Genomic DNA, 25,351 nt, shown 5'->3' on the forward strand with positions numbered 1-25,351 from the left:
TTTACTTAACTTTATTTTATGTGTGCTGGTATGAAGGTGTCAGATCCCCTGGAAGTGGAGTTAGAGACAGTTGTGAGCTGCCATGTGGGTGCTGGGAATTGAACCCAGGTATTCTAAGAGCAGCCAGTGCTCTTAACCACTAAGCCATCTCTCCAGCCTGAGTTCTATTTTTTTTTAAACTGGAAGTGAAATGATATGACACACTGTACTATTTTGGATATTGTTAGAAGCAGGAAATATATGACAATTACAACTCAAATAGAAACTCTTTGATAATATTAGAAAGAGTAATAAGCAATTAAATGAGAAAATGTGGAAAATGTGTAAGTACACATTGAAGTGTGTTAAAGAACTAAAATAAAGCCCTAACTAAGGAGCTACTGTAACTGATAGCTGCTGGGAGAGTTAGACCCTTGGTAGGTCTAACCAAGCTCCAAAGGACAGAAAAAAAGGTGGGTCTGGAGAGGTGGCTCAGAGATGAAGAGCGCTTACTGCTCTTGCAGAAGACCCAAGTTCAGTGGCCAGCATGCACATGGCAGCTCACATGTCTGTAACTCCAGTTCCAGGGGACCCAGCACCCTCTTGTAGCTTCCATGGGTATTAGGACTCATGCAGTGCATATGTATACATGCAAGCAAAAGACCCATACACAGGAAACAAAATAAAGAAACCTTTTTAAAAAATGAGGACATGAAGTTGGGTGGGTATGAAATGGAGGATGGATCTGATTGGAGATGGGAAGGGAGAAATGATAGTGTTAAAAAGAAAATGTTTGAAATTCTTGAAGAATTAATAAAACTATTTTTGAAAATACTGGAATAAGATTGTAAGTTAATAAAAAAAAAGCATGAGAGAATGATCAAGTTAGGAATACTAAGCTTATATATCTAAGCTATACAAAGCAAGTTTTATAAGGAATGGCTTTGTTACAAATTAAAATGTGCTTTTTAATCTTTGAAAGCACATTTATATCCATATCTAAATCTATACCTACACATCTCTATCTCTATTTATAAGGAGTGTCAATGGCACTTTCCTTGTCTATGAAAAACTATACAATTTTCTAGAAGAGCTTGAATTTCCTTGCATTTGTATAACAGACAGTGCCCAGTTTTACTACGCCAAAGTTTTACTATTACCCACCACTGTTTTCGTCATGGCCTGTGACTTCGGCATCTGAAGCAAAAGTCTTGTATTTACTTCTCAGAGTAATAAACTCGCTCAAAAGGTCCAAGTCATTCTGTTTTTTATTGTCAGATGCCTTGATCCATGAAGAGGAAGTTGATTCAACAGATGGCACAGAGTTATATGGTCCAACATGATTGTTGTCTATCTTCTGCATTATTCCAGCAGCTAGTTTTTGGTCATTCTTTGGATTTTCTTCCTTTTCTGGTTTTTTAACAGAGACACATTCATCAGACATATCAAATCCAATATGACTGTTGTCTATCTTCTGCATTATTCCAACAGCTAGTTCTTGGTCATTCTTTGGATTTTCTTCCTTTTCTAGTTTTTTAACAGAGACACATTCATCAGACATATCAAATCCAACATGACTGTTGTCTGTCTTCTGCATTATTCCAGCATCTAGTTCTTGGTTATTCTTTGGATTTTCTTCCTTTTCTGTTTTTTTGACAGAGACACATTCATCAGACATATCAAATCCAATATGACTGTTGTGTGTCTTCTGCATTATTCCAGCAGCTAGTTCTTGGTCATTCTTTGGATTTTCTTCCTTTTCTGTTTTTTTGACAGAGATACATTCATCAGACATATCAAATCCAACATGACTGTTGTCTGTCTTCTGCATTATTCCAGCAGCTAGTTCTTGGTTATTCTTTGGATTTTCTTCCTTTTCTGGTTTTTTAACAGAGACACATTCATCAGACATATCAAATCCAATATGACTATTGTCTGTCTTCTGCATTATTCCAGCATCTAGTTCTTGGTTATTCTTTGGATTTTCTTCTTTTTCTGGTTTTTTAACAGAGACACATTCATCAGACATATCAAATCCAATATGACTGTTGTCTGTCTTCTGCATTATTCCAGCAGCTAGTTCTTGGTCATTCTTTGGATTTTCTTCCTTTTTTGATTTTTTAACAGAGACACATTCATCAGACAAACAAAGATGCAGCACTTCTTTTTCTGAAAATGGTCTCTTCTGTGGACATAATCTGGGAACACTGGTAGATTTCACACTCATAGGCATGATGGGCAAGGGACAATTCTGATGTTCTAACCAGGCTGGAAACAAGAAGATAAAAGACACCAAAATGATTTCTACACCCAAATGAATAACTTTTGGTTATAGATTCCTAGTAACGTAATTTTATCTTTAGGGGTTGTTTGTTTATTGTTTGCTTCTAAATAAAATAAGCTTAATTATATAAATAAATATAAGTTTATCATCTCTTTTCTTTTCTTTGAGATAGGGTTTCTCTGTGTAGCTCTGACTATCCTGGAACTCACTTTGTAGACTAGACTGGCTTCAAACTCACAGAGATCCACCTGCCTCTACCTCCTGAGTCCTGAGATTAAAGGTGTGCCTCATCATTGCCTGGCAACCATCTCTCAATACTAGGAGTTCAATTACTAGGCAAAGAAGGAACTCCAGTAAAGCTCTGTTGCTAATAGGTTATAATGAGTCACAGCCTTGGACAAAGGGCTGAATCCAAAATATATTTTTAAATTCTTATAAATGAACATTTAAAAAGAAACCTAATTAAAAAGCTGGCAAAAGATTTGAACATTACACACACCCTAAAATATAGATGAATCATGATGTTGAGTAAAATATGCCAGTCACAACAGGCCAATATTTGAGTTTTTATTTATACAGACTATCTTAAAGAGGCAACTCTATACAGACAGAGAACAGATTAGTCACTCCACAGCTGAGCAAAATAGAGAATGATTGCTAATGGATATGGGATTTGAGTGAGGGGTTAAAAAGTGTTCTGAAAACAGTCTGTGGTGATGACTCTACACGTCTGACTTTATGAAGACCCACTGACTGATGCATTTTAAATTGTGTGGTAAATTCTATTATAATAAATCTGGTCACTGAGTCTGTAAAGATACTCAGCACTATTAGGCGCTAGGGAAATATAGAATAAAGCCACAAGAGCCTTACACATGTCCTTTAGAAAGGCTGCTTCCACGTATCTGAAATTCACACATTACTGGTGGGCATGTACAATGGTGAAATAATTTTGGAAAACAATTTAATAGTTTCTTGTAAAACCTGTAACACCTACAATAACAATAAGCAATTTTACTTCTGTATATTCTTTCAAGAAAAATAATACCATGCCCATAAGAAGTGTTGCACAAAACGGTCAAAGGAGTTTTACTCACAACACTAAAAAATTGGGAATAAATTCTGGGGAGATGGTCACACTCTGGTTAAGTACGTATAATAAGTATATATCAAATATATGTATTAATGCTACACATAGCATGGATGAATCTCACAATGCTATGCCAAGTTGAAGAATCCAGGCACAAAGCCAGGTGTGGTGGTGCACGACTTAAATCCCAGCACTTGGGAGGCAAAGGCAGGCAGATCTCTGAGTTCAAGGCCAGCCTGGTCTCCAGAGTGAATGCCAGGACATAGAGAAACTGTGTCTCAAAAAACCAAAAAAAAAAAAAAAGGCAAAGAAATGGCTAGAAGCTTTAAAAGTAAGATTGCAGATTTTAGGCAGAATAGGGTTTTAGGATTAGTTAATTAAACTACCCTAGTTTTCTGGCAGGACAAATACATAACACATATTTGCACTGTTAAAACTTTGTGGATATCTTCATAACCGTCAAGGAGAAGCCAAAGAGTCAGACATCTTCTCATGAAATGGTCAAAGGTGTATTTACTATTCTGTACTCACGGTCCAGCTGAAGCACTTTTGTAGGCAGGAAGACCTCCAACTTAGTCGCCTGAGAAGGCAGACCACAGTGACACAAATACGCCTTCAGATGCTCCAAGGCGTCGGCCACTATTGGATTTAGTCTTGCTTGTCTCCACCTCTTTGCTTTTGCAGGGTTAATCACAAGGCTGTCTCCTTTGATAGAAAAGATATTCCTCATATTTGCAAGAGAATATTGACTGCTGGGCTCTTGACATCTTGGAACTTGAAAACAAACAAACACAGGGAAAAAGAAATGAAAAACATTTGGACTCACATTGAACTTTCTTAATAAAACACATTTTCACACTTTGGGAAAGGTGAAATTTAAGGCTATATCTGGTATTTTGTTTTCAAAATGTAAATATCTGTGTAAGTCCAAGTTAGTTTAACAATAGAAACCACACAATTTCTTCTTCTTCTTCTTCTTCTTCTTCTTCTTCTTCTTCTTCTTCTTCTTCTTCTTCTTCTTCTTCTTCTTCTTCTTCTTCTTCCTCCTCCTCCTCCTCCTCCTCCTCCTCCTCCTCCTCCTCCTCCTCCTCCTCCTCCTCCTCCTCCTCCTCTTCTTCCTCTTCTTAGACAGGGTCTCTCTCTATACAGCCCTGACTGTCCTTAAATTTGCTCTGTAGAGCAGGCTGGCCTTGAACTCAGAGAGATCTGCCTGCCTCTGCCTCTTGAGTGCTAAGTTTAAAGGTATGTGTGTCACCATGCCTGGCTATTTTAACTTCTTGATATTCCCAAAGACTGAATACATTTTTTAGGGCTGGGGATGTACCTCAGTGGGTAGAGTGTTTGCCTTGCATGCATGAAGCCCTGAGTTCCGTCCTCCAACACTCTCTCGTCTCTCTTTACAAGGTCACCTTTTAAAACCTCTCTTCACTCCACCCCACTGCTCTGCTTCCAGCCACTGCAGAATTTCCAGAAGTTTATGTAAATGAACTGATACTGTACGAATTCTTTTTGGTCTGGTTTCTTTAATTCAGCATAATGACTTTGAGAATCATGTATGTTGTGTGAATACTTTATCCTTTTTTAAAAGATAATATATTATTTTAAAAATAATACAGGAGAGTATACATCTCTGCATTGTTTCTTATAGATCCAATGCGACTATAAGAAACAATGCAGAGATGTATACTCTCCTGTTTCCTCCAATTATAATCACACAACCAGGAGAATGGCACTGTAACAACCCATCAATTTTGTTCATATTGTCTTAGCTTTGCCTATTCCTGTGCAATTTTATCACCGACATAGATTAGTGCGTCCCTCATCACACACAATATACAGAACAGTTCGATTCCGCGGAGCCCTCCCACCTGCCGTCAGCCCCACACCCTCCCCTCTCTTGCACACCCTCCCCTCTCTTGCACACCTTCCCCTCTCTTGCACACCCTCCCCTCTTGCACACCCTCCCCTCTCTTGCACACCCTCCCCTCTCTTGCACACCCTCCCCTCTCTTGCACACCCTCCGGTCAACACTAGTCCCTGGCACTCACTAGTCAGTTTCCCATATCTAAAATTCTGTTATTTCAGAAATAAAGTGGAGTTGTTCATTTCATCTCATTAGTTGGTAGTATTTTCCTTTTATATGTCTATCACAATTTGCTAATCCACTTATTTATTCAATGGACATGTGAAATGTTTCCTGGTGGGGAGTTTTTCAGTTCTGAGGATTAAACCCAGAGTTTCTTGCATTGCTACCCCGCCGTGCATGGATCACGGAGCAATAGCCCACACCCTGTCTCCAGGTTTCCACTTTTACATCTGTGTTTGTCTTTATATAAACCCATGCTTTTAGAAAATAGACAACACCATCATTGTTATTCTAATTGTATAAATAAGGAGAGAGCCTTGGAGGGGGTTATTCCACTCAAAAAATTATTTTAAATTACAAATGTTTTTTGTTAAAGATTTTAAACCATCCTTCTTGGAATGCTTGAAAAGTGGAAAACTTTTACATTACTTTTAACATTAGCTATGTGGAATACCTTTTGCAACCAGTTTACAGACTAAAAAATACAAACTCTTTACACAACACATATATAAGTATATGTGTTAGTTTTTTTCCCTGTATTTCATAGATAAGAACTATGAGAAAGTCAGCCAGATTGAGCCCTTGTTTATCCAATGAGCCTCTAAAAGATAACTGGACTTTGTGTTATGTTCCATATTTCCTGTTATGGAATGGTCAAAGAAAAATATCTCACATTTGTACTCTTTGCATTCTACTTACTATTCAGTAGCAAGCATTCTGTACCTGTAAGCAAGAATGAGACCCAAGAGTTTCTGCAGTTTCCCAACTGCCACAGCATACAATATTTGTTAGCTGATTCTCCAGCACTAAGCAAATTACTGTAAAAGAAGAATCAAAGTTTAACTCTTCAATAGTATTGGCTGTTTTGTGTAACAATTTTAAGAAGAGTACTGTTCTAAGTTTTTCTCATGTAAATGCAAGTAACAATGAACTCTACTTTGTAAATATATAAAACCAAATTTCTAATTACTTTTTCCTTCCCTGAAAGACTTGGTATTAATAAATTCCTCAATTAGTCCTGCTTGCTAAACATTATTGTGATGCTCAATCTTCATCAGCAATGTGACTGGATTCAGAACCACCTAGGAGATTGGTGAGGCCACACGGCAAGGGTGTATCAGTGAGGGCATTTCTGTGAACTCCAGGCTGGGTGGGAGGTACCATCCCATGACTGGGGATCCCCGACAGAATAAAAGGAGAGAAAGGGAAAGCAACTGAGCATTAGATTCCTTGTCCCTGTTCCTTTGCCAGCCAGGAGGTGAAGAGCTGTTCCCTGCCATGTGCTCCCACCTCTACAATGATGTGTCGCTTGAGCCCACCAGGCCAGGCAACTATGGACTGAACTCTCTGAGACCAGGAACCAAGACAAATCCTTCCTCACTTCAACTGTTCCTGACAGATATTTGGTTGAGCAATGACAAACATAAATAACATGGAAATTGATTACTTGTGACGACTAGTTGGGATTTAAAAAAAAAAAAAAAGCAGAGTGGGAATATGTGAAAAATATGCAATTTGGCTAGAAAAGGGTTGGTTTAACTTTCTAGATAATGAGATTGGGGCTGTTAGAGAGATCATCACCACTAAAGAGAAGCTAAGCACTTCATACAGGGCCATATGAAAGATACTTTCAGCATCTCAGTTTTAGACGGACTCTAAGGTGCAAAGCTCATTTGAAAGACTTTCCTTTGAGAAGAGAGTGATGAAGCACCTTGCTCCCACAGGGACATCAAGGGAAATGGATCCCTTAGTTCAAGTTCCTAGTTCCTCAGACACCACTACAGCCATGGTCCGAGGAGGCCGGACTACTGCTTTAACTGGCAGCAGACCTTGGCATCATCTACATGATGCTGGATTTTCAGGCATACAGAATAGAAAAGCTATAGGATCATGTAAGCTTCAGCCACACTTTAAAAAGAAGAGGTGGAGGGCCAGGTAATGTTATAACAAACAGGATTGGATGTTATTGATGTAACTAACCGTCTTATTAAATAAGAAACACAGAAACAATGTAAAGGAGAAAGCCGAGAGGTCAGAGCTCAGAGCTAAAATCTCACCCTTCCTCCTGCTGTCCCAGCTTCGCGAAAGAGACCTACTTCCTGTCTGTTCTTTTTTTTATAGTATGTTGTTCTGCCTTCTCATTGGTTGTAAACCCAAACACATGACTGCCTCGTCACTGTCTGAATGTACAGCCCCCTAGGTCTTAAAGGCATATGTCTCCAATGCTGGCTATATCCCTGAACACACAGATATCTATGGGATTAAAGGCATGTGCCACCACCGCCACACTCTTGCTATGGCTCTAATAGCTCTGACCCCCGGCCAACTTTATTTATTAACATACAATCAAAATAATATTTCAGTACAATTAGATTACCACCACAGGATGTCCTGCAGTGAGCCTCTATGAAGCTGATTAGTGAAGACCTCAGGATGCTGGAGTTGCCAGAATACAGGTCATCTACGAGGAGAACTGTAGGCAATGAATGGAGCCACGAGAGTGTCTTGGCTAGTCTTCTGTCACCTCGACAAAAGCTAAAGTCATCAGAGAGGGGGGAACCTCATAAGATCAGTAGTCTGTAGGCAGGGAAGCCTGTAGGGCATTTTCTTAATTAGTGATTGATGGGGGAGGACCCAGCTCAAAGTAGGTGGTGCCATCCCTGGGCTGGTGGTCCTGCGTTCTACAAGAAAGCAGTCTGAGAAAGCCATGAGAAGCAAGTCAGTAAGCAGCACCCTCCGTAGCCTCAGCATCAGCTCCTGCCTCCAGGTTCCTGTCCTGACTGCTTTCTATGACGGACTGTAATGTGGAAATGTAAGCAAAATGAACCCTCTCCTCCCAGGTTGCTTTTTGGCCATGGTGTTTCATCACAGCAGTAGAAACCCTAACTAATAAAGGCAGGTGTCATGTGAGCTGCAAATGGCAAGGTCACACAGGCTGGCTGTCCAAGCCCCATGGAGCACACATCAGAACACTGGGTGCGAGACTACAGGACTTAATGTTTGCCCTTTGGGGTTTGGGTTCCACTTTGGTTTCACCCTTCCTTTCTACACTCTTCTCTCGGTTTCAGAGTGGGAATAGTCACTCTGTCCCCTTGTATGCATTGGAAGTACGTATTTTCTTTTTGACTTTACGGAAGTTCAAGTAAGAGACTGCTTTGAGTCTCAACTGAGACTGAATTTGGTCTTTCAAACAATGTACAACTTTTAAGACTCTGGGGCTCAAAGAGATAGACTGAATGCATTTGGACAAGAGCCTTTGTGGGACAAGGATGGGATGCTGTGGTTTAAAGTGATATGTCTGGGTGTGACGTTGACAGTGGGAAGAATATTTTCTTTCTTTCTTTCTTTTTTTTTTAAGATTTATTTATTATGTATAGTGTTCTGCCTGCATGTGTTCTTGCAGGCCAGAAGAAGGCGACAGATCTCATTGCAGGTGGTTATGAGCCACCATGTGGTTGCTAGGAATGGAACTCAGGACCTCTGGAAGAGCAGCCAGTGCTCTTAACCACTGAGCCATCTTTCCAGCCCCAGAATATTTTCTATATTATTTAATTTTCTCATCACTGCAACCAAGTGCTAAATAGAAGTCAATTAAAGTGAAAGAATATCACTTGGTTCATGGGTTCAGAGGGTTCAGTCCATGAGCTTAGTCCCGTGCGCCTGGGTATACGTCACGGGGTAGGAGCAGCAAGCACGAGACAGCTGCTTACTTCATGGCTGACCAGAAGGCAGCGGCAGGGAGTACTGGTGCTTATTTGCTTCTTCTTCCCCTCCTGCATCAGGACCCAAGGCCATTGGTGGTACCATCTACATTCAAGGTGAGCCTTCCCCCCTCTCAGTTAATGCCCTCTGGACACATCCTCAGTCACACACACCCATGAGTGTGCTTCATCACTCTCCTAGGTGATTCTAAGTCTAGTTAGCAGTAAGGATTAGCCATCACAATCACTTCTTTTTTAATTAAGTAATTAATTAATTATCTATCTATCTATCTATCTATCTATCTATCTATCTATCTATTTATTTTGGTTTTTCGAAACAGGGTTTCTCTGTGTAGGTTTGGTGCCTGTCCTGGATCTTGCTCTGTAGACCAGCCTGACCTTGAACTCACAGAGATCTGCCTGACTCTGCCTCCTGAGTTCTGAGATTAAAGGTGTGTGACACCATCGCCTGGCTAATACTATTTTTATATAAATTTCTATCCTTGAGTCCATTATCTATAGAAATTCTAGTCTCTCTGTTGCTAAAAATCAGAACTACACAAAAAATCCTATTGGCCCTATTTTCTCCAGAAGTGACAAAGTCTTAAATTTAGATCAAGCCCCTAAATTTTGGTAGATAATGGGGGTTATGTGTAAAATTTGTGTGCTAGTTTGGAGTGCAGAGGAGAAAGGATGAAATGTGTATGAGAGTTAATGTCAACCACAGCTCATTAGTAGCTAAGAAGCTATGGGCCCTCGTAGGGGAGAGACTATTGATTTACAAGTCCTCACATCCCAAACCTCCCATCTCCACTAAAATGGAGAATTGATTATATTCTCAGTTCACATGGAACATAAATAAGGATGGCAATGGTAAGTCTTCTCGATACTCTACTGACAACATGGGTCAACTGAAACCTAGATTTTTAGATCTCAACCACAAAAACCAAAAATCTGGTCATTTGGTAGAAAACGGGAAATCAGGACAATTTTGAAATTTATCAAGGTTTTTTTTTAATAATACACTTCAGATTGTAGATAATTATCCTGAAGTGGAAATAAGAGAAATGCTTCAGAGAGCCATGCCCAATAAAAGCAAATATTTTGCTTTTATTTATTTAATTACATTAAATATTTATTTAATGTAAAGACATATTTCCCATGTCAATTAGTAAGGAAATACAACGTTATTTCATCCCGACTTCGCTTTCTCTCTCTAACCTAACGAGGGTCTTACATGCAGTAGGCACTACAAATAAATCAAAGGTACAGCAGCATTACTTAGTATCTCAGTTCTTTAAAAGATTTTACATTTTTTAAGCTTTATAATTGAAGTACATTTTTTTTTTAAAATACAGGTAACCAACATGTAGTCCAGGCTGGTCTGAAATTCATGACTTTACAGCTCAGGCCCCCAGATGCTGGGATTATAGGAGTAATATCTACAACTAGATTTAAAGCCATTTTTCAATGGGAATTTTAAAGGTTTTAGCCATAAGTCAGATGGAAGTGACTTATTTCTTGCTGTGATCAATAACTTTCAATACTTTCAAAAGACTCTAGAATCATTAACTGTTTTAAAAGCCATTTCTGTTCTAACTTTGCCAAACCATAATTCATTAGGAAATAACTATTTAATACATCTCACTAGATATTTGAGTTCTATCAATATATAGAAAATAGCCTGTGTGATTAAAGAGTTATTACAGTTACTACATAAAATTTAAATGCTAATTGAAATTTAAGATTATACTAATAAATACTGGTTGCTGTTTCTGATTGCCAACCTGCCTCCTCGGGCAGATTAGAATATACAGAGTAAATAAGACAGTGAAAGAGCCTAATAAAGATTACTGTGTCCTGAAAATAAACACCTTTCACCTTAGCAGAGGGACTAAAGTATTAAGCAAAGTATATGTGATTGCATGCTTATGCCGTGCTGTTCCAGACTCGTTCATGCTATAGACAAGCCAAACTCATGGTAGAGTTCTATACAGCATAACATTGCACCACAAATGTAGATAATTCTGAAATAGAATGTGAAGATACACTTAGGGCACTCAGTGCTGGCTCCTCCATGTCTCAGTTAGACACCAAACAGACCATTAAAGATGTGTACAGAACTCATAATGAGTTCTAGGACCTTTGCTGCAACTGCTTCCCTAGAGCAGGCTGATCTTCAAGAGCAGCTTAGGGATCATTCACAAGGAACTTGCAGGCATTCCTGTAATTCTCCTGGAGGTGTTTGATTTAGGACACATTAAGTTCCAGTTTACAAAGGGAGTGAAGATGACTGTCCAGATTATATTCCTAGTTTTGTAACTTGAATAAGAAGCAAAGTTGAGTGGCTTTATTCCAAGATAATAGACTAACTTATCTGGGAGAACACTAACTTTATGTATGCCACATAATAAAAGATAGCATCCAAAGCTACCTCAGACTCTGTCAGCAGTCAAGTACCCTGGACTGCTAAGATATACAATTTCAGGTCCAACTAGAATATGATGGTTTAGCTTTGCAGTATCAATTCTAAGACCATTGACCATTCCGTGCAATAACAATGGGAACTGGTTTATGGATGGACCCCTGGTTCTACATGTCTGGTATTCTCAATACTGACGCCATAATAACATAGGTAAGCAAGGTCAAAGGACATACGCCAATAGAAATGGGATTGGACTCCCTGGTACTTCTCCAGGAAATAAGTTGACAAACACACTATTCCACAACCCTTACCTACTCTGGGCCACAGATGTACCATCTTTTAGAAGACCTTATAACAAGTCTTTGAAGTAGACACCCAGCACTACAGAGAAAGAGACTGAGGCAAAGAGCAATTAAGAGCAAGTGATGGAGCCAGGGAATTTAACTATAATGCAGAACTTTAAACCACTTATTCTAGGGTTCATTGTGACTCTCCAAAGTTATATGGTGAAACCTTAATCCTCAGAATATCAGGCTATGACTGTGTTTGGAGATACGGTCTTTTAATAAAGAGGTAATTCAATAAAGAGGCAGCTAGGTAAATGAAGTCATTAGAGTATTTCTTAATCCTACATGACCAAAACCAACCCAGCAAATACTTTATTCAGTAGCCTCAGGGACTATGAGGAAATAAAAGATTATTGTTCGTGCCATCCAGTCTGTGGTATTTGTTATGGAATTAATACACTAATACAATGTGCCTTTCATGGCAGTGAGTATCACTGGCAGTGTTCAAAGGCAATTTCCTAATCATTTTATTTCCATGTCAGGATCTTAAAACTTTCAAGTTATTTACTTTTAATAGTAACATATTAACATTCAAAATTCTAAATATTATTGTAAAGGATTATATTGTGAAAGCTCCTACCATGTTGTCATATTATCTAGTTCCCTTCTAGGCAAAGTCAGTGTTATGTGTTTCTTATGTCATCATCTAACAATATTCTATGGGAAAAAACAGATGTGTACATATATATTCATATCCTTCCCACAGCTGTTTATAACACACGTTATATAGCGTCATATTTTCTTATAACAGCATCTTAGAAGTTGCCTTTAAATGGAGAGATTTCATTAAAAACTGCTTATCATGAGCTGGGCAGTGGTGGCACACACCTTTAATCCCAGCACTTGGGAGGCAGAGGCAAGTGGATCTCTGTGAGCTGAGGCCAGCCTGGCGTACAGACTGAGTTCCAAGACAGCCAGAGCTGTTACACAGAGAAACCCTGTCTCGAGAAACAAAAACAAAACAAAAAGCAGCTGCTTGTCTTGAACTGCAGCTTGGGTTCTAGATAAAATCTTTACTTACATTTTACACACAGCAGAAAATGGAAATGCCTGAAATCCTGCACATAATGAACTCACTGGAGAATGTTGCCTTGGTAAGCTTAGATTGGTTAGTGGCATTTCTAATTCTCCTGAAATAGATGAAAATTAAAGTTATATAATACTGCATAAAATAAATAAAATTTAGAACTCTTGTAAATAATTATTTGATTTAATCAGTTTGTTGCAATGAAATACTTGTATTTACCCTCTGAGAATTTAGTACAGTGTGTTTTAATATTCACATCTCTTCCTCAAATCCACCTAGGCCCACACCTCCAACCCATCTTTGTGTCCTACTGTGTTTTTAACCATCAAATCCAATCTGTGCCCCTCATACAGTTTTTCATACGGCAACAAAATATGTCAGCGAGAAGAAATTTGGGGGTAGGGCTAGGGAGATAGCTCAGCTGGTAGAGCATCAGAATCCGAGTTCAACCCCAGCACCCATGCAAGTAAAAAGCTGGGCATGATGGCATGCACTTGGAACCGCAGCCTATCCTTGAGCAGTGAGCCCAAACTCCCAGTGAGAGAGTCTATCTGGGAAAACAAAGAGGCTCCAGGAAGGATGCCCAGGCTGACCTCTGGCTTCCATTCACATATATGTGCGCGCACACACAAAACACAAGAAATTTAGAGTCTAGAGATACAAAGTAACAGTCCTAAATTTATATCTACATAAAGAACTACAGATTTATCACCTGGTATCTCAATTATGACAGTGGTGACTTTAAAAGGCTACAATGACGCTGATCTTTACTGAGTTTTCTGTGTAGGACAAATCTCAAGAGCTTAGTGGAGACTAAGAGTTTTAATTCTGACAGCTTATGTTGTCAGCACTTAGGAGATAGGACTATTTTATTTCCACAGTAAATTTTGGTGATGCTAGGGAAATACAGGAGTAATTCTTCACCGTAATGAGTCAGGACTCTGGATGTCCTTGTCAGGAGTTACAAATTAATAGAATGGGCCTGAAAAAATAGATCTGCCTTTATTGAAAAGTAGTAGAGTACAGAGCAGTAAACAAACACCTGAGTAGATATTCATGTGCTCCAAGTGCAAATGTAACAAAGTAACAGACTCATCAATAGAGTTTAAAAAGAACACAATTTGGCTTTATTCTGGAACAAAACATGATGCAGAGTTTCCAAATTTGATATCATAATGATAAAACAGAGATAGAGCAGAGAATGATGTCCCTGCTCTAAGGAGTGTAACAGGGTGAGTAAGATGCCCTGATGACCTGAGTTCAAGCCCAGGAATCCACATGGTGGAAGGAGAGAACTGATACTCACAAACTGCCTTCTGACCTCTGTACAGGCGCCGTGGCATCACCCACACCCCACTAAATAATACGTGATTTAAAGGGTGTGTTTTTAAGTATAACAAAGATCAACAAAATGACTAATATTGAAGTGAAATATAAAGTGTGGGGCTAAAGTGTTGGCTCAGTAGTGAAGAGCACTTGCTACCCTTCCACAGAGCCCAGGTTTGAGTCTCAGCATCCACATTGGGTGGCTTACAACCACCTACAACTACAGTTTCAAGGCATCTGATGCCTTCCTTTGGCCTCAGATGGCGCCTGCATACACATGATGCACATGTATACACTCGGGCACACACATGAAATAAAATACTGAAAAAAGAAAGGTATATTTAGTCAGCTATAATTTAGGACTGTGTGTGGGTAGGAGTACATATGCATGCACACCAGTGTGCAGGCCAGAAGTCAATGCTGGGTGTCTTACTCAATTACTCTCCGGCATAGTTTTTGGTACGGGGGCTGTTACTGAACCTATGGTGCGCCAGTTCAGCTAGCCTGGCTGCTGGGGATTGCACTTGGGTACTCATGCTTGTGTGGCAAGCACTTTACTGACTAAGCTATCTCTCAAGCCCAAGATTTGTACTTGAATTTCAGTAGTATTTCCTCCATTCATCTTCTCCAATATTTGTAACTCTGCTATGTTTATGACCCACTTTTGCTGCTGACGAGATCCTGACAGGACAAATATAAAGGAGCAGAAAAGGGGAAAAGATGACAAGTAGGATCACAATGACCAAGGTTTGAACAGGAAACTGGTTCACAGTAGACTATAAGTGTGCTTTTACATCATATAGCAAACTCTTGGTAAGTCAATGACTTAGGCAAAAACTCTACCTGGTTTACTGCACTCTGGTTCATATGGGCTTGCAACAGGTAAGATCTCCGTAGAGTTGCATTTCATATCCTCAGTATCAAATTCATGCTTGGTAGAATGATCTGAAAGGAAACAGAAGAAACTCTACCAACAAAAGTACCATTAAAGTCATGTCTTGTAACCCTACTCTGTGGCTTTGTCCTTTTAAAGTATTCTTATCACTTTACTGTTTTTTTCTTTTAGAGAGAGCTGTATACTCTGAAGAAAATGCTGATGTAAGAGGCGAATTCCTATTCTCCAAAGCGTACTCCTTCTCACTCCTCATATATCAATTAAAACTATCAAAGGAATATAAAAATGAAAAAATCAGCATAATGATTGGAAGCTAAGATAGGGTGGGTAATCCATATGTCATGAACATCAAAGAAAACAAACACTTTGAGAAACCTAATCTTCACCCATAAACGGTGACTTTCTAAACTCTAGTTAGCCGGAAATTGTACTTGTGGTTCTGGAGATTAAAACCAAGCCTTAGGTATGCTGGGCACTCTGCCACTGAACCACACCTACCTGCACTGGTCTGTGTTAGTGACTATCTTTTTTCCAGCTGCCTGGCATATTATGACTATCACTTTATTATTGCTATTATGTGTACGTGTGCGCGCACATGTGGAGGCCAGAGATCGATGTTGGGTATCTTCCTCGGTCATTTGCCACATTATTTTTCAGTCAGTCTCTCACTGAACCCAGAGCTCACTGATTTGATCCAGGGATTCTCCTGTTCAGTCTTCTCAGCACTGGAATCACAGGCATGTCCAAGGATGCTTGGCTTTTAGTGGGTGCTGAGCATCAAACTCAGGTCTTCATGCTTGTGTGGCAAGCACCTAACGGACCTAGCCCTCTCCCTAGCCCTCTTCCTTACTGCTCATTTTTAACTTCATCCTTTCTTTCTTTGTAACACACAACTCTTGTAAACAGTGTACACATTAATTCCTTGAGTGTAACATAGATTTTTTCGGTTTTGTTTATGAAATTATCATATTATAATTGGTATGCACATTTAGGCTTTTCCCCTGCATATATTACTAAGTTGATAATGATCTTATAGTCAGTGGGATCTTAGAATTACAAAATATATAAAGTGACCGTCAGGAGCAGGCCCTGGGAGAACTGGAGTAAACAGGCCCTGGGGCACTTTCCCATGTCACAGCTCTTCACTAGGTACTGACTAGGGCACCCAGAACCTGGATAAAAATATGTAGTCTCGTTGTCTTGAAAATCTGAAGACAGATCCACCTGCACTGGCATTCAGGGTTAACAGCAGCTGGAGAGTGAATTCAGGAAAGGAGAGCAACAGAGAAGTTCCAAGCTCACTATAAATATACTCCGCCTAAATCGGAAACCGACTCCTGAACTCCACGTTTGGGTGGTGTCCAGGAAGATCAGGGAAGGCTAAAAAATACTTAACAGAGACTTTAACTTATTCCTGATGTCGGGGTGAAAAAGTTTACAATTTTTGAGCCAAGCTGACAACTTACTGTGCAATAAACAAAACTCATTAGTGGGACATAGCAGAATTTAAATAAAAGCCACAGAAGGAAAATGCAGCTAACTTCATTATTTTTTTTTTACATTCCAAACATCACTTTTTACTACTTTATCATGTACTTTGAAATTTGTAATTTTATCCAACACAAATTACTTAAATTAAACCTTAAAATAAACATCAAAGTTTGACAACACAAGATGATGGGCTTTGCCCCCTCAGTTCTTCACTTTGCACCTTATCTGTTTGTTTTATTGTGTCCTTGGATGGCATCAATGCTCATTTTGAAAAATGGCAATGAATAATTCCTCTCTTTATTTTATAATAAGTGAGTTTTGAAGATGCTTTCAGGTTTCTTTTCCAATATCTCATGAATCTGCAGCCATATGATGTTGCTTTTAGGGTGCAATGTCCATCTTAACTCATGCCTCCAATAAGAATCTAGGGATAGGACAGAGTTTGGCTGTAACATATTCTTCCTCTTTTCCTCTCCCTCCATCCCTTTAACTTTGAGGCAGGGTTTGATTACACAGCCCAGGCTGGGCTGAAGTCATAATTCTCCTGCCCTGGCCATCTGTAACACCATGCACAGGAATTTTCTTCTGTATCCTAGAAAGCTCATATTCCATCTGAATAGAAATTATAATTGCATTAGCATGGCATTGCTCCCTCCTAAGTCTATAGAATTTCTTTACACTGTTATTATAACTACATTTTTTTTCTCTCATACATTGCATCCTGACCACAGTTTCTCAGCCTGGTCCTCCACTCCTCCCAGTCCCTCTCCTCTCCTCCTCTCTCCTCCATACACTCCTCTTCTGTTTCCCAACAGAACATGGCAGAACAAGTTACACTGAAACTAGGCACAAACCCTCATATCAAGGCTGTACTAGGCAACCCAGCAAGAGGAAAAGGATCCCAAACAAGGCACAAGAGTCAGAGACACTCCCCACTCCCACTGTTGGGAGTCCCACAAGAACACCAAGCTACACGACCATGAGGTATATGCAGAGGACCTATACAGCTAACTTTATAGTTGACACTTGTCTTGGTTAGGGTTTGCCATTGCTGTGAGGAGACACCATGATCACGGCAACTGTTATAAAGAAAACAGGTAATTGAGGTGGCTCCCTTACAGTTCAGAGGGTCAGTCCATTATGATGGGGAGTGTGGTGGCATACAGGCAGACATGGTGCTAGAACTGAGAGTGCTACATCTTGACTCAGAGGCAACAGGAAGTCCACTGACTGTCACACTGAGTGAAGCTTGAGAAAAAGACTACAAAGCCCGCCCCCCACAGTGACACTTCCAACAGAAGGTGTGACCCAGATTAAAGGTCTGCCCTCTAGCCTCAAGGTCTGGATTAAAGGCATGTGTCATCCAGCCTCCTCCAAGACCATCCTTCCTCCAACAAGGCCACATCTCCTAATAGTGCCACTCCCTATGAGCTTATGGGGGCCAAATACATTCAAACTACCATAACACTCAAACGTGGAGGCTTATAGACAAGAAAAGATGAGGATGTCCACTTCCACCACAGCACTAAAAGTCCTAATAGAGCAGTGAGGCAAGAAAGAAATAAAAGACATCCAAACTGGAAAGGAAGTAGTCAAATTTTGTCTGTTTGCAGGTATTTATTATATTATACATAAAAATGCAAGGCTCCAACAAAATAAAACCTGGAATAAAGAAATTAAGTAAATTTGCAGGATAAAAAATCAAAATACAATAGTGTGTTGTGCTTCCATATGCTACTGATGAACTATCTGTAGGTCCAAAAGGAACTCAGGACAAATGGCTAACCGGTGCCTATCAGCACACTGGCCTTTAGGCTCTCTCAGCTTCACAAAGCACCTGTTACAGAGTCCATGCTGGCATTCTGACTCTTCTCACCCTGCTCCCTACCCGAAATTTCTCCAGCTCAAGGGCTTTCCTTCCCCAAGCTTCTCATTCCTATATAACCCTGCCATTTCGGCTACTTGGTCCTCCCTCTACTCCTTTTTGCTCTCTGTCTCTGTCTCTGCCTGTCTCTCTGTCTCTGTCTGTCTGTCTCTTCTTCTTCTTCTCCTTCTTCTCCTTCTTCTCCTTCTCCTTCTCCTTCTCCTTCTTCTTCTTCTTCTTCTTCTTCTTCTTCTTCTCTCTCTCTCTCTCTCTCTCTCTCTCTCTCTCTCTCTCTCTCTCTCTCTCCCCCCCCCCTCTCTGTCTCAGGGCTGGGAATGAAACTCAATGGTAGAATACTTGCCTAGCACATGAAGGCCCTGATTCAAACTCCATACTGGGATAAATAAAGAGTCTAACAGTAATTATCCTGAAACTTCAACATGTAACTTACAGAACATCTCTATAAAGTATTTTAATAAATAACTCGATAACAAGTGGGTTTTTTTTTTATAAGAAACACATTTCTAAATGAATTCTCACCTCTTTGGGAAAGTTTTTCATTTTCTTCTACATAATCCATTATGTCAGGCATTGAGTTTAATGATTCCTTCAGTTCTGATAGTGGTAGAGTGGGAATTTCTTGTTTGGGGATAGTAGACATTAAGAATTCAAACTCAGAAGGAAAAACTGGGGGCTGAAATAATATAACATTAAAAAACTTAAGGGACAGTTCCAAGTACATTTATTTGAGTTCTAAATGGATGTGTTTGTTTAAATGGCACACAAAATTTAAACAAGTCATATTCTGTTTTAAATGTTATACAGACTTACAGAACTAGAGGTTTAGCAGTCAAAAATAAGTTCTTCCTACAAGCAAGGCTTTTCTTGAGTAATCTTTTATAATCCTCACTACCTTAGTGATACATAATATCTCTAATTATGTATTATCTTTTAAGCTAATAAAAGTATTCAGAAATTCTAAATTAAAAGAATTACCCCAGAACATGAGATATAGAAAAGTGGCACAAACTGAAGAGTTGATGGAATGGAGTTCATTCCTACTGCATCCCATGGGATACGTTTTTCTCTCAGCACCCCGCCCCCGACAATATTCTTCACATGTGAGACTGTGTACCACTAGAGTTAACAAGTGAAGGGGCTGGAGTCAGTAAGGCAATAAACAACTTAATGTCTTCTCCAACTTGTTCACATCTTATCTGTAACGGAACCCTTGAAGTGCCCTTACTGCATTGTGTGTATGTCCTCTGAACATATTAAGAAAAGGCCCATGTACAAAATAGTTCAGTTGTCGACAAAACACGATATGTGTGTTTAAATTAGAATGTCCATAGAGTTCAGTTTATAATTTTTAAATTTAACTACTTAAATTTCTATACCAAGTATAGTAATTAAATTACTAAAAGAGGTTTGAAAATTCTGTGTCCGACTGCCCACCAGACCAGTTAAATTGGGACATGACTGGGTCAGAGCCAACTTCAACCTCAGCTAAGGAAGGCTGAAGATCACTATTTGAAAGGAAATTTGGCTCCATAATTGACACATATTCAAACTAGTATCACAAAATTTTAGTATGGCAGTTGTAAACAGTCAAAATAAATCACCAAAATTTAAAAAAGTGTGCTCCCTTACTTCTACAAATACACTACTGAAAACAAATGTTACAATTTTATTGAAACATACTAGTTTCTTCTTACAAAAGGTCTCTTCAGCCATATGGAAATCTCTCACAAAAAGTTCCGAACGTTCTTGAACAGAGAAACATTCCCTTAAATCAAAAATCAAACAAGATTAAGTTATGCTTACTAAAATCATTCAACAAATATTGCCAACAAAACACACAAAGACTAACATGCACGCTGAGATGAAGCAATGGAACCCTCACCAAGAGCATCTACACCTGCGGTTGTACAAAGAATGCTCTCATATAAAAGCAGTTACAGTACCAGACAATTACATACGTGAAGTCAGCCTTTCCAGAGAGCTGTTCTTGGAAATCTAAAAGTGGATCCTTAACCAGATAGAGCTTTAGTCTGCTCAAGAGAGTATCCACAGTGGGTAGATGATTCTCCATTGCTTTATTTATAAAAATCATTTCCTCATCAATAAGTAATCCTGAAAAGAAATAAGGAATTAAATATCTAATAGTTATACAAGAGATATAGACATTATGTATCAGTGGATTTTTCAAACACATTGAAATCATTTAGTTTTCCACTCTACTATGTATATAAAACACAGAATATAGGACCCAGAGAAAAGGAAAAGTTCAATAAAATGTAGTATTATTTAGAACATGGAGGTGGGAACAAATGTTCTGAACAGTAGTGTTATAATGACATATACTTTATCAACAAAGACTGGCTTGATCGATGGAGGGGAATATTTTCTACTGCAAAACAGTACCAAAAGTTTAAAAAAATAAAAATACAGACTGGCTGAGTCTGGTTTTCTGTTTTCTGCATCATTTAATCTGTAAGGACATACAATGAATGAATATGGTCTGGAGAGCCTACAGATGAAATCACTGACTCCATCATTATAAAACCATCCATACATTGTGGCTATACAGTGAATTACAGTGAAAAGTATATACTGGAACATCTGCTTGGGAAGGACGACATATTTTACACATTGAAAACATCACTGACAATAAGTTACGGGGTGAACTAAAATTCTCTTTTATCCCAACCTTCTGTGCTTGTGTTACTTAGAATCTTGGTTCGCTGTGTGAGAGTTCCTGAGCTATGGAAGGGAACAGTAAAGTGGCTTCCTTCTTCAGTACATTTCTTAGTGGAAAGGGACAGGAAAATGTATGCTTAGAGAAGGAGGCACTCAGAGAGCCAAAGTCTCCAACATGACAGCTGCCTTGAATGTGGAGAATGGACCTTCTTTGGTTCCGGGCAGCAGTCTTTCAGTTAAGTTGGCGGCAGCAGGTCTCGGGAGGGGAACAGTATGTAGTTTTCAGGTGGTGATGTCTCTCATGACCAACTATGTAAGTGATATGTATGTGCCTAGTCAACATGGGACATAAGACAAGCAGCCAGGGAGCATCCCTTGCCTATGTTGAATGCATGTATCAAAGGAGAACTTGTGATATAAACTAGCCTCCTAAGAGACTGTCCAAGTCATTTAAGCTCCTGCCAATCTCATGACTAGAAGCTCTCTATGAGATACTGCTGGAAGCTCCTCAACCAAGTTCACATGGAAGCAGGGCTTATCTGGGAAAATTAAGGGTTATTTGTGCATATAATCCACCCATTCTGCAAATACTGATGAAGTTATGTTGAGAGTGAAAACAGCGTTATTTATATCCCCTATCTCCTTGCTATTCTTCTAATCACAAGCTCTGGGGCTGTCACACCAGATGAGGCCACATTCTGATATTTCTACTGCATGGGGACATCTCATGTCACTGATGAAGTCTTGTTTTCCAAGCATCCCTCTACCCTGTCAGTCCCCAATATTCAACTGCCATTTTTGACATGGCCACTAGATGTCAGCATCTCACCACAACCGATGCTGTTAGACAACGGCTGTTTCACCCAGGCATGGTAGCTTCCTTCTACAACTATGGCTGTACTGTATTCCCGGAGTTCTTACTTCACAGCAACTGCATGCACTCACACTGTTCTACTCTGCTGTAGACAAATAAGATGCAAGAGATGCAAATCTGCTTAGTTATGAAGGAAGCAGGAAAAGAGGCTCAGTGACGAGAAAGAAGACAGGACTGTTTGCAAAAGATCCTCTGTCCACTTAGAAAACCCGAGTTAACTAGATTACAACAGTAAGTCCCTTAAGATTATGTATAAATCATGGTTTCCTAACGGGTAACCATTGAGAATCTTAAAAAACAAAAATTGAATAAAAGGCAAGACAAACCATTCCCCACGCCCACCCCATCCCCAGCTAGGAAAACTAACCAAAACATCCTAAATGACGTAACACTAGTTTTCCAAGAGGTGTGATCTGGAACATTTGGGGAAGGTGACTACAAAGTAGTAAATCTAAACAAATAAACCCACGGAGCTGGGACAAGAAAACAAGAGACTGTTAACATATGTCATAGGGATAGAAGAGCTCAAATGACGTAACACTAACACAGTACACAGCAAGAGAAAACCAGAATCAAACTGGAAATGGATAAGAACTCAACATTAATATCAGCAGCATTTCTAGAAGGAAAGACTCTTTGCTAAATGATATTGGAACAAATGCCAAAATATTTTTAAAATGTCCCTATTCTTAAACATAAAAATATCAGAAATAAAATTATACAAAAAAATTAGGGGGGCTGGAGATATGGCTCAGAGGTTAAGAGTACTGGCTGCTCCTCCAGAGGTCCTGAGTTCAATTCCCAGCAACCACATGGTGGCTCACAACCATCTGTAAAGAGATCTGGTGCCCTCTTCTGACCTACAGGCATACATGCAGGCAGAACACTGTATACATAATAAATAAATAAATAAATAAATAAATAAATAAATAAATAAATAAATCTTTTTACAAAAATTAGTGGATGCTGTGGTACACACCTAAAATCCCAGAACTCAGGAGGCAAAGGCAGGTAGATTTTTGTGAGTTTAAAGCCAGCCTGGTCTACATAAAGTGAGTTCTACACCAGCCAGGGCTACACAGCGAGACTCTGTCTCAGAACAAACACCTTAAACAAAGGAAAAGTTATATGACAAATACAAATAAAAAATGTTTTTCTAAGCACAAATGCAATGCAAAAATCTATAAAAGAAAATATCAGCAGAACTGATCAGATTAAAGTTAAACACATTTGGAATTATTGGTGTCTTTACATATAAAAACACACGCAGGTAAAAAAGGAGAAATCATTTCACAAAAGAAAAAGATACAAACAGCCAATAGACACAAATAACTCTTAAAGATGCAAGTAAAATATATAATTTCCCCATCATATTAGTTTATACTGCATTACCACAACAACAGCAGTAATGGATCACTGATGATAAGGGTGGCATAAATAAGGTATTCTCATATTATACCAGTGGTGCTGAAGCTAAGAACAAAATCATGCAAAATACTTCTGTCTCCAAAGTAACCTCAGTGAAATGACTGGGAACGAGAGTCTAGATCCATGTACCCGTTTGAAATTAGCAACATATATCACTACAAAGAAAATATATTAGATGACAAAGATAATAAAGTGATTTGTATGATATAAGACACCAAAGGAAAACAAGTTACTCATTATTTTCCCTTAGTTAATTGATTTTATCCAACAAAATCTTATTAGCTTGCCACAAGCATAACAACAGCTCTGTGTGTTTAGCCTGTTAGTTTTTATAAATCATCTCTATATACAATTTAATATAAATATATTTTCATCGCCACAAAATTTAAAAACAAGTTTTATTAATAAATCAAGAAATATTATAGAAGAAAACTAAAACCATAATTTACCCCCAAGCCTCAATAACAACTTTCCCCAAACTGCTTCACATAAAAACAATAGTAAAGTAACCTAGTTATTTTTTTCATGCTCAAGCTATATCTCCCCCCCTTCGCCCCCATTTTTCAAAACAGGGTTTCTCTATGTATCCCTGGCTGTCCTGGAGCTCACTCTGTCGTCCAGGCTGGCCTCGAACTCACAGAGATCCACCTGCCTCGGCCTCCTGAGTGCTGGGATTGAAAGTGTGCACCACCACTCCTGGCTATAGCATGTCTTAACTAGCAGGAGCGAGTACAGAACAGACCTTCAGGCTTTGTCATTAAACAAAGAACAGGCCGTTACAATACAAGAAAGTCAGTTCTCAAGAAGCTCTCAAGAACTCGGCTTGCTAGAGAGGAGATTTGGAAAGTACTTTGGATAAAACATAATTTTAGTTGATCTGCCAATAATTTGAACTTGCTTTTATATATATTAGGCAAGACAATATCTTTAGGATGTTTTGAGAAATAACATACAGGCATAACTTTAGAATCCAAAACTTAATGTCCCACTATACTTCTGTATCATGAGATCTGGACTCAGAGCCAAGGACATTACAGAACATGCTGGCACACACCATGATCAAGTCTGTACATGTTATTTTGAGTTTCAGCAAATTTAAACTAAAAGAAATCCATTTTTGTGAAAAGCATATTAATATGAAAGAGAAAATGCTGTTAGCATGGCAAAACTCAGGCTTACAATCATGTAGGTAGTTATTTTAATAAAATAAAGATATTTAAAATACAACTGAACAAAAGCACATAGAAATGAAGCTATATCTGTTCGTAGGAAACGTTTTACCACTTCCTACCTTGGTGCTCCGCTTTCACTCCCGGGTAGTGTGGGGAGCACTTGATAGGTGCAAAGTCTTCTTCGTAGTCCTTCCTGAGGTATGAACTGATAGTCTCCATTCCAGTTGGGGAGTTTGGATTGGAACTTGGAACAATTTCCTCAAATGTACCATTAATCATCATTCCTGTAACTGTCTTTCTGTGACATAAAATTATTGATTTTATCTGTGTCTATCTGAAAACATTTTTATTAATAAACAGTATGTGTTTACCATGGAAAATTTGCCAAATTTAATGGGCACTAAGAAAAATTATCTGTAGCCCCACTTGAAAGGAATGCAAAATTACACAAATTCCTAATTACTCAGTATTCACATATATAGTATTCCATAACCTGTTTTTTTTTCTACTGAGCTGTGAATAATGGGCCTATTTACATGTTAACCACTGACTTTCTATTTGATTGTCTTTATATTTGAGTGGAAGAACAGAATTCCATTTATCACTGCTCTATTTTAGATCTTACATAACTTCCCAAAGGCCCATGTGTTAAAGGCTCAGTT

At 38.9% G+C, this 25,351-nt stretch overlaps 1 protein-coding gene across 1 annotated transcript in view; it reads right to left on the minus strand.

Annotated features, from left to right (window-relative positions):
- The window catches only part of Shoc1 (shortage in chiasmata 1), an 86,434-nt gene that overhangs the window by 42,011 nt on the left and 19,072 nt on the right, over nucleotides 1-25,351 (minus strand). Inside the window, exons 6-14 of the mRNA XM_042271211.2 lie at nucleotides 24,809-24,987; nucleotides 20,495-20,648; nucleotides 20,217-20,301; nucleotides 19,056-19,209; nucleotides 15,109-15,210; nucleotides 12,934-13,042; nucleotides 6,163-6,257; nucleotides 3,885-4,127; nucleotides 1,144-2,247 (exon numbers count right to left, since the gene is read on the minus strand). Of these exons, the coding sequence (XP_042127145.1) occupies nucleotides 1,144-2,247; nucleotides 3,885-4,127; nucleotides 6,163-6,257; nucleotides 12,934-13,042; nucleotides 15,109-15,210; nucleotides 19,056-19,209; nucleotides 20,217-20,301; nucleotides 20,495-20,648; nucleotides 24,809-24,987 (2,225 nt within the window). The remainder of the gene's footprint in view (nucleotides 1-1,143; nucleotides 2,248-3,884; nucleotides 4,128-6,162; nucleotides 6,258-12,933; nucleotides 13,043-15,108; nucleotides 15,211-19,055; nucleotides 19,210-20,216; nucleotides 20,302-20,494; nucleotides 20,649-24,808; nucleotides 24,988-25,351) is intronic.

Source organism: Peromyscus maniculatus, chromosome 2 (assembly GCF_049852395.1).
Source record: "Peromyscus maniculatus bairdii isolate BWxNUB_F1_BW_parent chromosome 2, HU_Pman_BW_mat_3.1, whole genome shotgun sequence".
Lineage (NCBI taxonomy): Eukaryota > Metazoa > Chordata > Mammalia > Rodentia > Cricetidae > Peromyscus > Peromyscus maniculatus.